General features: G+C 52.5%; 1 protein-coding gene across 1 annotated transcript; it reads left to right on the top strand.

Moving 5' to 3' along the window:
- The first annotated feature begins 6,713 nt into the window (after positions 1–6,713).
- Positions 6,714–14,797, top strand: LOC113224069 (retinol dehydrogenase 8-like). Its single transcript, XM_026453360.1, has 6 exons — positions 6,714–6,816; positions 10,413–10,571; positions 12,122–12,301; positions 13,246–13,339; positions 13,793–13,976; positions 14,072–14,797. Exons 1-6 carry the CDS (start codon positions 6,714–6,716, stop codon positions 14,285–14,287), a joined length of 936 nt encoding a protein of 311 aa, XP_026309145.1. The 3' UTR covers positions 14,288–14,797.
- The last annotated feature ends 1,986 nt before the right edge of the window (positions 14,798–16,783 follow it).

The following is a 16,783-nucleotide window of genomic DNA, read 5'->3' as shown; positions in this document are numbered from 1 at the left end:
CTGACTTTCCCCTCTGACCTCCTTCCTGTGACTGTCCCCTTTGACCTCTTCCCTCTGACTTTCCCCTCTAATCTCCTCCCTTTGACGCTCTCCTCCAACCTCCTCCCTCTGAGCCTCCCCTCTGATCTCTCCTCTGACTTTTCCTTCTGACCTCCTCCCTCTGACTTTCCCTTCTGATCTCCTCCCTCTGACTTTCCCCTCTGACCTCTACCCTCTGACTACGCCCGACCTTCTCCCACTGCCTATCCTGATCTCCTCCACCTGACCCATGACCTCCTCGTTTCACCTCTCTGATCTTCTTCTTCTGATCAGCTGCCTCCAATAACCTCCAGACCTCCCCTGTCTGACCCTGTCCCTCTTTCATCCCAGCTGAGGAAAGCACTTGTCTGGCCCAACAGTTCCTAATCTAGGCCACGCTACCAGCCCCACCCCGAAAAGCAGCCCAGCCAGTGCTAAGTGGAACCACATGGCTTGGGCAGGGGCGGGTGGGGGCTTCCCTTGGGCCCTGAGCCCCCTGTCTGATTTCCCCCTCCCCCCACCCTCAGCAAACTGTCCCACTGACCCCCTGCCCCAGCCTCTTGGCAGGAGCTAGATTCTTCTGAATCTGCCATGACCTCACCCCTGGGGGCGGCTCTGCTGATCTCACCACGGGGAGCTGGGGCGGGGGGGGCGGGTAAGATGTTGGGGAGGCAGGGGCTTGGATGAAGGACCCCGATTCCCACTCTTCCTAGGTCAGAGCCCTCATTTTCCAGACTCCTCAGAGGCCTGTGTCAGCCTCTGTTTCCTCTTGCCTCCAATCTCCTTCTCTCCCCATCCCTGCCCGCCCTCTCTCTGTCCCACTTTCTGTGCTGGGTCTTTCCAGGCCTCTGTCTGCGTCCAAGTCTCTCTCTCTCTCTCTCTCTCTCTCGTTCTCTCATTCTCTCTCTCTCTTTTTTCAATCTCTGTCTCTCCACTCGCCTTCCCAAACCCATCACCCCAGCCCCCATCTCTAATTGCCTGTTTTGTGGCTGGGCTGTCATTAAGAGAAATCTGGGTTGCGGTCCCCTGGGGCTGAGATCTGGGCTCCCAGGCTCTGCTGACCACAAGAGTCACTTCCCCACGGAGCAATCATCCCAGCTGCCCCATCTCAGGCTGGGGCCCAGGGGAGGATTGAGATCAACGACCTCACCCAGCCTGAGGCTCTCCCCTGACCCGCACACTACCCTCTCTGCAGAGGAAAGAGGGTCTTCCCTCAACTACCACTCATTTACAGTAGGAAAGTCCTTCCCAGCATCCAACTCAAAGATATCCTGCTTGAAACTTGTGTCCCTTCTGGAATGACCTTTCAGAAACTGACTGCCCTTTCTTTTCATAGCTGGCATTATGACAAAAAGGCACAGAAGCGGCATTGAGTCCTGCCTACGGGGACAGAGGGTGGGGGGTCTGTCAGGGGCCCAACTTGCCTCCTGCCACTCTCCCCTGTGCTGGTCAGGGCCCCCAGGGGGATCTTGGCTGGGGTCTGGGATGTGAAGGGACAGAGGCAGGAGCTGAGTCAGGGCATGGCTGGGAATCCCCCAGGTGTGCGGTGTGTGTGCAAATATGTATATGTGCATGAGATTGTACAAGCGTGGGTGAGTCTGAATGAGCCAGGCAGAGAATAGCTGGGCATGTCATTTCTCCAGGTGTCAATGTGTGCAAATATTTTGCTTCTAATGGAGGGATTAGGTGCAGTTACTTGACGCGTGGCCATGTAACGCTTGCAGCGAGCTTGCAGGTGTGTCTGTGACTGTAACACCTGGGACTTCTGGTGGGGGCGTGCCGTTCTGTGTGAGAGTGTGACCCAGTCAGAGAGTGGGTGATGGGTTGTGAATGTTGACAGTGTTTGTTCGGCTGTCAGGGGCAGCATGTGTGAGAATCTGAGCGCGTGGGAGGGTCATAAAAGCTGGAACCATTTGGCGGGTGACTGGAGAGGCTTGCCTGGACACGGTGTTTCACATTCCTCGAGTCCCAGGGGACTTATATTCAGAGTGGATGCCTGAGATTGCACGACCATGTGGATGTGTGAGCGTGGGAATGCGGAATAGTCCAATCAGGGATTAACCATATGGACAGGCACCTTCCTGGACTTCAAAGTAAGAAGTGTGCTGTGGGGTGTGTGTGTGTGTGTGTGTGTGTGTGTGTGTGTTGGGAGACTGAGCTCACCTTAGAAAGGGATTTCCAGGAGAGCCTAGTCTGAGGTCTCTCAGATCAGGGAAGCCCCAGGGAGCCACGCCATCCCCTGACTACCGGAGCGCCCCCTACTCCTAACCCTGCGGGGCGGGACAGGGCGCCCAGCCAGATGCGCGCAGCTGGGCGTGCGTCAGCGCTGACTCACCCATCCGGCGGCCCCCGGGACCCCTTGGGGGCCCCTGAGAAATTCCTCGGAAAAAACACCCAAGGCTCCAGCAGCTGGGGTGGGGGGTGGGGAGCAACTTCCACTCCCGCGCCGCCCTGCGCCCCGCCCCGCCTCGCCCCTCACCGCGCCCTCCCCGAGGCCCTGTCCATGGTGCTGATCGCGGCTCTGGGGACCGCGGGGTGGGGGAGGGGCGACAGGGAGGGAGGGGAGGAGACGGGCACTCGCCAATTTGGGGCAGAGGAGGGAAAGGGAGAATGGGGTGAAGCCATTTAAAGAGATGCAAAAGAAACTATGGGTTCCCGAAGAGCTCCCCGATACTCGTCCCCATTCACCTTCATCCTCATGGGCAATTATTTGCACCCAAAAATCACAACTACACCCCTCATGGGGCACTCAGAGACACATAATCACACGCATAACCACACACACGGTTGCCCTCGAAAATCAGCACATAGACAAACGCACAAGTGCATACTCACCTGTCGCAATACACACCCTCCCAGCAATGCCCTGTCACTCACAGTCACACTATCGCCATCAACTTCCACATGCGAGCACCCAAGCAATTTCACTCCAAATGCACAGACATGCTACACACACATACACACACGCACACACCTGCACATTGCATGCATTCCCACGCGCTCGCCAGAAAACGCAGTCACACATCCCCACCTCTACCCCCGAACTGTCACACACCCACAAATCACCCAGAGTCGGACACTCATGCGCCCACATCACACCGGGACCCCACGCTGCGCCCACGTCCTCCCCCTCCACGCCTCGCTCTTTTAGGCCCTCTCTGAGTCGTGGACCCTGTGTCCCATCTCTTCCCTCCCGGCTCACCGGCCTGCGTCCCCGGCAGAAGCTGCAGCGCGGCCAGGAGCAGGCAGAGACCGGCCCGCGGCTGGCCCAGGCCCCGGCGGTTCCCCATCCCGGCGGGGCCCACGGGCAAGGCGGGGGACCAGTCGGGGCGGTTGCCGGGCGCGGCGACTCCTCGGGCTCGGTGCAGTCACTCGCGGCGCCCGCTCCTCTCGGGGTCTGCGGGAAACTGCCCGAGACCCCGCCCTGGCCTCGCCCTGCGCTCCAGCGCCTGGCCAGGCGGGGCTCCTTGGAGGGGGAGCGCTGACAGCTGGACTGGGAAGTTGGGAAACTTTGTGCTGAGCGCTGATTGGTCGGCTGGTGTGGAGCCCAGCGCCAGGAGCTGGGTTGTTCCTGCCCCACCCCACAGTGGAGGAGAAGGGTCACTCCCACCCAGTCCTGGAGTTCGAGGGTTCCAGCCCTACCCCGAACCTTTTCGGCCTAGCAGATCCCCTCAAAGGAGAGCTTAGCCTCATTCAAACCTTCAGCCTCCATCCGGGCCCTGGAAAAGGGGGAGGTGCAGGTTTATACCAAATCTTTTTTTATTTTCTTTTATTTTTACATTTTATTTTGGACACAGGGTCTTGATCTGTCACCCAAGCTGGAGTACAGTGGCCCAATCATAGCTCACTGCAGCTTCCAACTCCTGGGTTCAAGCCATCCACCTGCTCCAGCCTCCAGAGAAGCAGGTACCACAGGCACACACTGCCACACCTAACTAATTTAAAAATGTATATATTTTTGTAGAGACTGGGGTCTTGAACTTCTGGTTTCAAGCAATCCTTCAGCCTTGCCCTCCCAAAGCGCTGGCATTACAGGCATGAGCCACCTCCCCTGGCACCAAGTCCTTTCTGCCTCACTCAGGCCCCCAAGTGGGGTCCCAATCTCACCCCAAACTCTCATTCACCTACTTGCTTTATCCTCAGTCCCTTAGTTATACAATAGGAGGTACCAGCCTCAGCCCCAGAGCCTTTCCTTCAGGTCCCTAAGCGGTCCTGATCCCACCTCAAACCTCACCCCAGATCCCAAAATGTGGTCCCCAGTCTTACTCCAAACCTTAATCTCTCCACTGAAATCCCTGAGTCATGTGTCCTGGTCCCAAATTCTCACCACAGATCCCAAAACACAGTTTTCACTTTCCCCCAAATTATTGATTCCTCAAATAAAGGGTCTTATCTCCATCCCTAACCCTCATCTCCCCCGACCCCATACCAGGTCTCCAGTCGATGCCCTGGCCCCAATCCCAAATCCCCACCAAATGGGGGAGTCTGAGCTGGGTGCGGTGGCTCACGCCTGTAGTCCCAGCACTTTTGAGAGGCTGAGGCAGGCAGATCGCTTGAGTCCAGGGGTTAGAGGCCAGCTGGCTAACATGGCGAAACCCCATCTCTACTAAAAATACAAAAATTAGCCAGGCATTGTGGCTGGCCCCTGTAGTCCCAACTACTTGGGAGGCTGAGGTGGGAGGATCACTTGAACCAGGGAGATGGAGGTTGCAGAGAGCTGAGGTTGTGCCACTGCACTCCAGCCTGGGCAACAGAGCAAGACTCTATCTGTCTCGGGGACGGGAAAAAAAAAAGGCCCAGGGGTGGTGGGAAATCTGTCCCTGTTGCAAAGCAACGCACAGTCACGGGGAGGAAGGGGTGGATTCTTGCCATTCTTGGGATGAGGCAGAGGCCCCCCTCACTGTGCTGGGACCCCCACCTCCAGCATGAAGAGGCCCCCAGGAGGTCAAATAGAGCTTTTATGCAATTGGACAAGCGCAGACACGCAGGATGTGAGGGTGCTTCCCCAGGGAGGGGAGGAACCAAGAGGCGTATCCTGAGCCCTGAACTGCTCCCCGAACCCTGCTCCCCCCACCCCCGCCCCAGGGGAAGAGGGAGACGCCAGCAGTGCCTCCCTCCCAGTCTCTGACTCCCCAGACAAAGAGTCTCTGTGTCCTTGAAGAGGAGGGGGTGGGGCCCCATCAGGCCTGAGGGGGAGACAGGGCCCCCCAGGGTGGGAGGAGGAGAGGGAATCTCTGTAAGCCGCACCTCCTCCCACCCCAGGGACATCTGAAGCTGAGACTTCTCCAACTAAAAGGCTCTCACAAAATTTCTGCCTGCCCTGCCTTGCTGGAAGTTCTTCCTGTAGTCTAACTACATCTTCTGACAGTTCTACACCCCTTCCCTCTATGAAACAACATTTCTGGATCCGCGTTCTCTGTCTCCTTCTCTCACTCTCTCCCTTCAATCAGAGATTCTTCACCCAGAATAAGATACTAATTCCCCCCAACTTTCACAGAAACTCTCCCCAGCCCTAAATAATTTATACTCGGCCGGGTTCAGTGGCTCACGCTTGTAATCCCAGCACTTTGGGAGGCTAAGGCCGCTGGACCACTTGAGGTCAGGAGTTCAAGACCAGCCTGGCCAACATGGAGAAACCTCATCTCTATTAAAAATACAAAAATTAACTGCGTGTGGTGGCACACACCTGTAGTCCCAGCTACTTGGGAGGCTGAGATAGGAGAATCGCTTGACCCTGGAAAACGGAGGTTGTAGTGAGCCGAGATTGCACCACTGCACTCCAGCCTGGGTGACAAGAGCAAGACTTTGTCTCAAAATAATAGTAATAATAATAATAATTTACACTCATAATAAAAATTAAAAATTAAGAAAACAGTTACAAATGTCCAAGGCAGGAGGATCACTTGAGGCCAAGAGTTGGAGACCAGTCTGGGCAACAGAGCAAGGTCCCATGTCTAAAAACAAAATAAATTTAAAAATCAGCTGGGCATGGTAGTGCGTGCCGGTAGCCCCATCTACTCTGGAGGCTGAGGTGGGAGGATCGCTTGAGGCTGCGGTGAGCTATGGTGGTGCCACTGCACTGCAGCCTGAGTGACAGAGCAAGACGCTGTCTCTTAAAAACAAACAAACAAAAACCAGTGATGTGTATAGTAGGTGTGGAGAAGAAATTTTTGGCAGATGAAGAAAATGAGGTGCAGAGAGGATTTAAGAGATTCTCTCTTTTTTTTTTTGAGACGGAGTCTTGCTCTGTCGCCCAGGCTAGAGTGCAGTGGCCGGATCTCAGCTCACCGCAACCTCTGCCTCCTGGGTTCACGCCATTCTCCTGCCTCAGCCTCCCGAGTGGCTGGGACCACAGGCGCCCACCACCTCGCCCGGCTAATTTTTTGTATTTTTAGTAGAGACGGGGTTTCACCGTGTTAGCCAGGAGGGTCTCGATCTCCTGACCTCGTGATCCGCCCATCTCGGCCTCCCAAAGTGCTGGGATTACAGGCTTGAGCCACCGCGCCCGGCCAAGAGATTCTCTCTTACGGCCTGTTCAGGGTCAGTCCAGAATTGAGGGTCTCCTGGGGAGGGCGGAGGCTTTGCCGTGCAGGGGATCTGTGGGAGGGGGTTAGGAGGGAGCAGATGAGCCCAGGATGAATGGTCAGAGTCAGGTGCTGCCCAGCGGAGGTCACGCGTCCAGGGAGGGGATCAACATGGCCGCTGCACCCCGGACTGTGTTGATCTCCGGCTGCTCGTCAGGAATTGGTCTGGAACTTGCTGTGCAGCTGGCCCATGACCCCAAGAAGCGTTACCAGGGTAAGAGGCGCAGGGCAGCGCTAGGAGGCAGCAGGGTGGACACGGCTTCCCCAACACTGTCTCCCCTACCCATCTCTCCCAGCTGTACTTGTGGGCTTGGGGGGGACTCAGGATGCATGCGGTCTTCCTCTCCCTCCAGGAATCATCCCCTCATCCTACAAATATTTCTCGAGCACCTTCTGGGTGTTCTGAATGCTGGCAACACAACTGGGGATGAAATAGACAAAAATCTCAGCCCTTGGGATGGTGTCAGGCGGGGAGGAGAGGGAGAATGGGTGACAAACAGATAAAAAGAAATTGTTGCTATATCTGGTGGGAATAAGTGCTAAGAAACAAAATAAAGCATGCTGAGAGTGGCAGGGGGTGGGTGGGTGGTATTTTTAGAAGGGTTTCACTAGGGCATTTCCTAGATTGGCATAATCACTACCCTGATGCTCACTCCTCCACAGTCTCCCCAGATTACTGCTTTTACTGAGATAAGCTTCTTAAGGGCTCCTGACCTTGGGGGTTGAAGGGATGGCCTTCTAGTTCTAAGAACTTGCCCTTTTGCAGCTCTGGAATAAATCCCTGGGACCTGCATCCTAACCAACCAGGAGAACCCCTGACCCAGAGGGAGCATGCTGGAGCCAAAGTGGGCAAAGGGTTGTTACTTACAAGGAAGCGACTGGGGGTGAGGGCATTGCCCCAGTTGGCAGGGCTGCTTCTCCCAGCCCTCTGCCCTCTGTTTCAGAGACACACACAGCTTTGAGCATGAGAGCCGGAACGGCAGTGTGCAGGGAATAACGTGCGTTCCTGTGGGCGGGCAGATGGGTGTATTAAACTGCTGGAGGCTAATGTTTACAGAGCTTTTACAATGCACCACGCTGCATTCTAAGTGCCCTGAATCCAGAAAGTCGTTTAATCCTCACATCATACCTGTGAGGCGGGCACTATCATCCACCCCATTTTATTATTATTTTATTATTTATTTATTTTGAGTCAGAGTCTTGCTCTGTCGCCCAGGTTGAGTGCAGTGGCGCATCTTGGCTCACTGCAGCCCCCACCTCCCACATTCAAGTGATTTTCATGCTTCAGTCTCCTGAGTTTCTGGGATTAAGGCATGAGCCACCACACCCGGCTAATTTTTTGTATTTTTAATAGGCGAGATTTCACCATGTTGGCCAGACTGGGCTCAAACTCCTGGCCTCAGGTGATCTGCCCACCTGGGCCTCCCAAAGTGCTGGGATTACAGGCATGAGCCACTGTGCCTGGCCTGCCCCATTTCAGAAACGAGGAAACAAAGATGCAGACTGTCAAAGGTCTTTGCTCAAGGTCTCCCAGCTGCAAAGTGGCAGAGCTGCGATTTGAACTCAGGCATCCTATCCTTTGCACCCATGTTTCCCACTATATCACCTGTAGATGCAAGTGACCCCATTCATGTGCCTGCTACCCACGAATCACACTGGCCCGAAGACAAGAGGCAAATGCCCCCAGGAGTGTTCTGGGTGATTATGGTTGCACACATTGGGGGATATCAAACATGCATGCTGGTGCATGTGCAGACATGGTACATATGCTGAGGTCCTGCTTAAGAGCATACGTTTGAGGCTGGGCACAGTAGCTCATGTCTGTAATTTCAGCACTTTCGGAGGCCGAGGTGGACAGATCACCTGAGGTCAGGAGTTTGAGACCAGCCTGGCCAACATGGTGAAACCTTGTCTCTACTAAAAATACAAAAATTGGCCAGGTATGGTGGTTCATGCCTGTAACCCCAGCACTTTGGGAGGCCAAGGTGGGTGGATCACGAGGTCAGGAGATCGAGACCATCCTGGCTAACACGGTGAAACCCCGTCTCTATTAAAAAATACAAAAAACTAGCCGGGCGAGATGGCGGGTGCCTGTAGTCCCAGCTACTCGGGAGGCTGAGGCAGGAGAATGGCGCGAACCTGGGAGGCGGAGCTTGCAGTGACCGGAGATCAGGCTACTGCACTACAGCCTGGGTGACAGAGCGAGACTCTGTCTCAGTCAACCAATCAATCAATAAAAATACAAAAATTAGCTGGGCATGGTGGCAGGTACCTGTAATCCCAGCTACTTGAGAGGCTAAGGCAAGAGAATCGCTTGAACCAGGAGACAGAGGTTGCAGTGAGCCGAGATTTCGCTACTGTATTCCAGTCTGGGTGACAAGAGCGAGACTCCATTTCAGAAAAAAAAAAAAAGAAAAAGGAAAAAAGAGGATAAGCTTGGCCAGGCTCTGTGGCTCTTTGGCTTCTGATGCCTATACTCCCAGCACTTTGGGAGGACGAGGTGGACAGATCACCTGAGGTTTGAGACCAGCCTGACCAATATGGTGAAACCCCATATCTACTAAAAATCCAAAAGATTAGCTGGGTGTAGCGGCAGGCACCTGTAATCCCAGCTACTCGGGAGGTTGAGGCAGGGGAATCACCTGAACCCAGGAGGTAGAAGTGGCAGTGAGCAGAGATCGCGGCCCTGCACTCCAGACTGGGTAACAAACGAGAGTGAAACTTCGTCTCAAAATATTGGCTATTCACTTCAGTGTTCATGTATGTGTGTATGTTGGCTATAGGTATGTATGCATTTTTTTCATGGCAGTCTGTTTTATGTTTGTGTATTTTATTGTCTTACCTACTAGGCTATAAATTCCATGAAGGCAGAAAGGTTATCTTATTTATTTATTTATTTATTTGTTTGTTTGTTTGTTTATTTATTTTGAGACAGAGTCTCGCTCTGTTGCCAGGCTGGAGTTCAGTAGCATGATCTTAGCTCACTGCAACCTCCTCTACCTCCCAGATTCAAGCGATTCTCCTGCCTCAGCCTCCTGAGTAACTGGGATTACAGGTGTGTGCCACCACACCCAGCTAATCTTTGTATTTTTAATAGAGACGAACTTTCACCACTTTGGCCAGGATGGTCTCGATCTCTTGACCTTGTGATCTGCCCACCTCGGCCTCCCAGAGGGCTGGGATTACACGTGTGAGCTACCCCGGCCTTATTTTTTTATTTTTTGAGACAGGATCTCACTCTGTTATCCAGGCTGTAGTGCAGTGGCTCCAACTCAGCTCACTGCAGCCTCAACCTCCAGGGCTCAAGTAATCCTCCCACCACAGCCTCCCAAGTAGCCAGGACTATAGGTGGGGGCCACCCACCACACCTGGTAAATTTGTATATGTAATTTTTTTGTAGAGATGGGATCTCGCTATACTTCCCAGGCTGGTCTCAAACTCCTGGGGTCAAGCAATCCTCCTACCTAGGCCTCCCAAAGTGCTGGGATTACAGGCTTGCGCCACCACACCTGGTGACTTTATCTTATTTCATGCCATAGTCTCAGCACCTAGAATAGGGCATAGTGTATAGTAGATGCTCAATAAATGCCTGTTGAACTCATGGTTGGAAGGAGGGATACAGGTACGTGGATGACGCATGTACCTGTATGTACACAAGTGTGCACTTGTTGGCTGAGTGATAAATGTAGGTGTGTGAACTTGTGGGTTTCCATCTCTTTGCGACTTCTAATACAAGATCACAGAAACGTGGAGCCCACACCAAGGGGAAAGGAACTTAGCGCCTGTCCCTGCTCTACTCTCTGCCCCCAGTGGTGGCCACCATGAGGGACCTGGGGAAGAAGGAGACATTGGAGGCAGCTGCTGGGGAGGCTTTGGGGCAGACCCTCACCGTGGCCCAGCTGGACGTGTGCAGTGACGAGTCCGTGGCTCAGTGTCTCAGCTGTATCCAGGGAGAAGTGGACGTGCTGGGTGAGACTTCGCAGCCCCTGATTCACTAAGCCCCATCCTGGTCTGAGTATAGACCCTCAATACGGCAAGGTCTGAGCACCAGCTCTCTGGCTTCTTCAGCAATCTCTGAGCCTGGACAGAAGGGGTAGACCCGTTGGCCAACAGGGGTAGACCAGTTGATCCTACCAATTGATTTATTAAGGGCTGGGTGCTGTGGCTCATACCTGTAATCCTAGCACTTTGGGAGGCTGAGACAGGAGGACTGCTTGAGCCCAGCAGCTCAAGACCAGCAAAACAGTGGTGAGACTTTGACTCTACAAAAAAATTAAGAATTAACCAGGTATAGTGGTGCATGCCTAATTCCAGCTACTCAGGAGGCCAAGGTGGGAGGATCACTAGAGCCCAGGGGTTTGAGGCTGCAGTGAGTTATGATAGAGCCAGTCTGGGAGACAGAGCAAGACCTTGTCTCAAAAATCAAAATTTTTTGTTTTTTCTTGAGATGGATTCTTGCTCTGCGCCCAGGCTGGAGTGTGGTGGCGTGATCTCGGCTCACTGCAACCTCCACCCCCCAGGTTCAAGCAATTCTCCTGCCTCGCCTCTTGAGTAGCTGGGATTACATGTGCCTGCCACCATGCCCAGCTAATTTTTGTATTTTTCGTAGAGGCGAGGTTTCACCATGTTGGCCAGGCTGGTCTCAAACTCCTGACCTGAAGTGATCCGCCCACCTCGGCCTCCCAGAGTGCTGGAATTACAGGCGTGCACCACCGCACCTGGCCAAAAATCTTTTTTTTTTTTTTTTTTTTTTTTGAGATTGAATTTAACTCTTGCTGCCTAGGCTAGAGTGCAATGGCGCAATCTCGGCTCACTGCAACCTCCACCTCCCGGGTTCAAGTGATTCTCCTGCCTCAGCCTCCCAAGTAGCTGAGATTACAGGCATGCACCACCACACCCGGCTAATTTTGTATTTTTAGTAGAGACGAGGTTTCTCCATGTTCGTCAGGCTGGTCTCGAAGGCTGACCTCAGGTGATCCACTCATCTTGGCCTCCCAAAGTGCTGGGATTACAGGCATGAGCCACCATGCCTGGCCCAAAAATCAATTTTTTTTAAATAAAAATATTAGAGACACTAGTAACAATCTGAGGCCTGGGGGTGGGGCAGATTTTATGGAATGGAAATTCTCATATATGGAGAAAGTCATATGTGGTTGGGAAAATTACTTGGATGAGTCACTTGGGGAAGACAGCATGATGCAGAAATAAGTCATAAGGTCCCCAACCTTCGCAGGAAGGTGGGTGTCACTGTCTTGATGCAATTTGGGGTCAGAATTGAATTGCTCATGGATTAAGGGGGCCACTATTCCCAGCAGCCCTTCCTCCCACTCAGGGCTGAGGATACCCTATGACAAATGCTAAACTGTGTTTAAAGATCACCAAGATTTCATATTTGTCCACCCAAGATACCCTGGACTGGCCTTGGACTTGGAGTACGGGGTGGGGTGATTCAGGGGGTGTTGGAAGTAATGCTAGAAGGGTAAGGGACTTTAAGGTAACCTTAGTACCTCTTCTCTTAGTGAATAATGCTGGAATGGGTCTGGTGGGGCCCCTGGAGGGGCTCAGCCTTGCTGCCATGCAGAATGTCTTTGACACCAACTTTTTTGGAGCTGTCCGTCTCGTCAAAGCTGTACTTCCAGGCATGAAGAGGAGGCGGCAAGGCCACATCGTGGTGATCAGCAGTGTCATGGGGCTGCAGGGTGAGCTGTGGGGACCCACCCCTGGAAATCCCATCAGCGTCTGATCCTCCCCAGACTGGGAGGATGGTGAATGGGTTTTAGATCATATTCTAAATTAGTGTGGAGCCCAGGCTTGGTGATTCATGCCTGTAATCCTAGCACTTTGGGAGGCTGAGACGGGTGGATTGCCTGAGCTCAGGAGTTCAAGACCACCAGTAAGAACAGGTGAAAGCCTGTTCTTACTAAACTACAAAAAAAAGTCAGCCGCGCATGGTAGCATGTGCCTGTAATCCCAGCTACTCAGGAGGCTGGGGCAGGAGATTCGTTTGACCTCAGGAGGCAGAGGTTGCACTCCAGCCTAGACAACAGGGTGAGACTCCGTCTCCCCTCAACAACAACAACAACAAAATAAATTAAATTTAAAAATCAGCCAAGCATCGTGGTGTGTGCCTGTAGTCCCAGCTACTCAAGAGGCTGAAGTGAGAGGATCGCTTAAGCCCAGGAATTCAAGGCTGTGGTGAGCCGTGATTGCACTACTGCACCCCAGGCTGCAGGACAGAGCAACACCCTATCAAAAAAGAAAAAGAAAGAAAGAGAGAGAGGGAGAGAAGGAAGGAAGGAAGGAAGGAAGGAAGAGAGACAAGGGCCCTAATGAAGAGAAAAATGAAGAGGATCCCCAAGTGGCCCCAAAGGTTTAGAGAATGGAGGGAAATAGGGGAGTTTCCTGGGACCAGGTGGAGCTGGGAGGAGGTGGCACCCGTCACCCGAGAACAACTTCGTTCTGACCCCATATGACCCCATCACACAATGCCATACCCCCCATCATCTTGGCACCATGTATCTGCTCTGTCTGCTCTGTCTTTGCTCATGTCCTCTTTGCTCTGTCTCCCAAAGACCCCATCACCCTGGAACCCACAAAGCCCACCTCCCAGACCCCCAAAGAGCTCTCCTTCTGACCCTCACAGGTGTCATCTTCAACGATGTCTATGCAGCCTCCAAGTTCGCCCTGGAGGGATTCTTCGAAAGCCTGGCTATCCAGCTGCTGCAGTTCAACATCTTGTGAGGCGGGCACATGGGCAGAGGGGGCTTGGAGGCAGTGCTGGGGAGATGGGATTGAAAGGGGGAGAGGAGAGATGAAGACAATGAAGCTGGGTGCAGCGGCTCACACCTGTAATTCCAGCGTTTTGAGAGGCTGAAAGGGGAGGATCGCTTGAGGTCAGGAGTTTGAGACCAGCCTGGGCAACATAGTGAGACCCCCATCTCAACCCAAAATGTAAAAATTAGCCAAGGGTGGTGGTGTGTGTACCTGCAGTCCCAGCTGCTCGGAAGGCTGAGGTAGAGGATTGCTTGAACCCAGGAGTTGGAGGTTGTGGTGAGCTATGATCATGCCACTGCACTCCAGCCTGGGCAAGAGAGTGAGACCCTGTATCTTAAAATAAATAAATGAATGGACAAAATAGGTCAGGGAGTGGTTGGGGCATCAGACTGATACTAACCCTGCCCGGTCGCCAGCATCTCCCTGGTGGAACCAGGCCCCGTGGTCACCGAGTTTGAGGGGAAGCTTCTGGCGCAGGTTTCTACAGCTGAGTTCCCAGGCACTGACCCTGACACCCTGCACTACTTCCGGGACCTCTATCTCCCAGCCTCCAGGAAGCTGTTTCGCTCCGTGGGACAGAGCCCACAGGACGTGGTTCAGGTGAGTGAAGGGCCCAGAGCCCCAAGCGGTGGCTCAGGTATGTCGCGGGGTGAAGCCCTCCCTGATTCCTAGGGCTCAGGGGCTCCACTCTGCAGGCCATTGTCAATGTCATCAGCTCGGCTCGGCCACCTCTGCGCCGACAGACCAACGTCCGCTACTCCCCGCTGACCATGCTCAAAACCGTGGACTCCTCCGGCAGCCTGTATGTGCGAACCACCCACCGCCTCCTCTTCCGCTGTCCACGCCTCCTCAACCTTGGCCTTCAATGTCTGTCCTGCGGCTGCCTCCCAACCCGAGTGCGGCCAAGATGAGCAGAACGGAGCTCACGATCCCCATCCCTGAACAACCAGACCTCTTCATTCCACATCTAATTCAAAGGATGAAAAGACGCTTCATTCATTCATTCTGCAAACTCCCCCTCCCCTGCTCTGTGCCTGGACATGGCTAGAATCCCAGACGGGCCTCAATTTTCAGGCATAGACTCCTCTGCAGTCACAGCTGGAGCAGAGAGAGGGACCCTGGGAACTTGGCCTGGGGAGCCCAGAGCAGGAAGCCGCAGCTGTCTCTGGGAAAGCAAGGGAGGCTTCCTGGAGGAAGGGGCATTGTTATGAGCCTTGAAGGATGAGACAGACCCTGCCACATTCAACCTCGTGACTTCATGATCCTGGGCCTGAGAATACAGGAATAATTCATAACCCACCCGGCACCCCCATGCAGACACCAGAGCTCTGTGGACCAAGGGGACATTCCTGGTCACACACCCCATCAACAAAATGTATTTGAGCACACACCAGCAATGTATGTATATTTTTTCCATTAAATATATAAAAGCTCAATTTCTTAAAATTAAATAAAAACTTAAAAAGACATTTAAACTACTGGCTCCAAAGAGAGAGAGAGCAAGAGAGAGAAAGCAAGCAAGCAAGCCAAGCATGGTGCATCACGCCTGTAATCCCAGCACTTTGGGAGGCCGAGGCAGGTGGATCACTTGAAGCCAGGAGTTTGAGATCAGTTTGGCCAACGTAGTGAAACCCTCTCTCTACTAAAAATACAAAAATTAGCTGGGCATGGTGACAGGCGCCTGTAATCCCAGCTACTCGGGAAGCTGAGGCATGAGAATCACTTGAACCCAGGAGATGGAGGTTGCAGTGAGGCCAAGATGGCGCCACCTCACTCCAGCCTGGACAACAGAGTGACACTCTGTCTCAAAAAAATACAAAAACAAAAACTCACAAATGGATAAGCAGACTTTTGTGTATCCTTAAAAAGGAAGGAAATTCTGACATGTGGGTAAATACTGAGAACACCATGCTGAGTGAAATAAACCAGATAGAACATTCCACTTATCTGAGATGCCTAAAGTAATCAAATTCATAGAGATAGAAAGTCACACAGTGGGTGCCAGGGGCTGAGGACTCCTCTGTGGTCACAGCTGGAGCAGAGAGAGGGACCCTGGCAACTTGGCCTGGGGTGCCCAGAGCAGGAAGCCGCAGCTGTCTCTGGGAAAGCAAGGAAGGCTTCCTGGAGGAAGGGGCATTGTTATGAGCCTTGAAGGATGAGACAGACTCTGCTACATTCAACCTCGTGACTTCATGATCCTGGGCCTGAGAATACAGGAATAATTAATAACCCACCCTGCACCCCCATGCAGACACCAGAGCTCTGTGGACCAAGGGGACATTTTGAATATATACTTTTAAAAACTGAATATATACTTTTTTAATAGTATATACTGAATATATGCTTTTTAAAAATACTTTCAAAAGAAGTTTTTTAAATAGTATATACTGAATATGTACTTTTAAAAAAATACTTTTAAAACCTGAATATACACTTTTTAAAAAACTTTTTCACTAAAAGCAGCATACTATACAAATAAATGTGAATTTCAGTTGTTTCCTTGAATCATGTATACCTTGGAGGATTTTCTTTTTTGAGACAGGGTCTGGCTCTGTGGCCCAGGCTGGAGCGTGGTAGCACAATCTCGGCTCACTGAAACCTCTGCCTGCCGGGTTCAAGCAATTCTCCTACCTCGGCCTCCTGAGTAGCTGGGACTACAGATGTGTGCCACCACACCCGGTTAATTTTTGCATTTTTAGTAGAGACAGGATTTCACCATGTTAGCCAGGCTGGTCTCAAACTCCTGACTGATTCGCCCTCCTTGGCCTCTCAAAGTGCTGCGATTACAGGCATGCGCCACCACTCTCAGCTAATTTTTGTATTTTTAGTAGAGATGGGGTTTCTCCATGTTGGTCAGGCTGGTCTCAAACTCCCAACCTCAGGTGATCCTCCTGCCTCGGCCTCCCAAAGTCCTGGGATTACAGGCATGAGTCACCACACCTGGCCATTATTATTATTTTACTTTTAAATTTCAAGACACAGAAACACAGGACATACTGATAGCACAGTGGCTCAGGCATGTAATCCCAACACTGGGAGGTGGAGGCAAGAGAATCACTTGAGTCCAGGATTTTGAGACCAGCCCGGGCCGCATAGCAAAACCCCATCTCTACAAAAAATTTAAAAAATTAGCCTGGTGTGGTGGCATGTCCCTGTAGTCTCAGTTACTAAGGAGGCTGAAGTGGAAGGATCCCTTGCATCCAGGTGTTGGAGGCTGCAGTAAGCTATGATCGCACCACTGCACTTCAACCTGCTGACTGAGACAGACCCTGTCTTAAATAAATAAATAAATAAATAAATAAAATAAGAAAGGACATACATAGACTGATTCTGTTAAAACTCAGAGACAGTCAAGCCTGTAATCCCAGCACTTTGAGCTTGCAGTGAGCTGAGATCTGGCCACTGCA

Source organism: Piliocolobus tephrosceles, unplaced genomic scaffold (assembly GCF_002776525.5).
Source record: "Piliocolobus tephrosceles isolate RC106 unplaced genomic scaffold, ASM277652v3 unscaffolded_43564, whole genome shotgun sequence".
Lineage (NCBI taxonomy): Eukaryota > Metazoa > Chordata > Mammalia > Primates > Cercopithecidae > Piliocolobus > Piliocolobus tephrosceles.
This window is presented reverse-complemented; position numbering and strand designations above follow the sequence as displayed.

Excerpts from the sequence above, each read along its gene's own strand:
- LOC113224069 (XM_026453360.1), top strand. The coding sequence starts at position 6,714 with ATGGCCGCTGCACCCCGGACTGTGTTGATCTCCGGCTGCTCGTCAGGA. Across the intron at positions 6,817-10,412 it reads CCCCAAGAAGCGTTACCAGG|TGGTGGCCACCATGAGGGAC; the intron begins GTAAGAGGCGCA and ends CTCTGCCCCCAG. Across the intron at positions 13,977-14,071 it reads GCCCACAGGACGTGGTTCAG|GCCATTGTCAATGTCATCAG; the intron begins GTGAGTGAAGGG and ends TCCACTCTGCAG.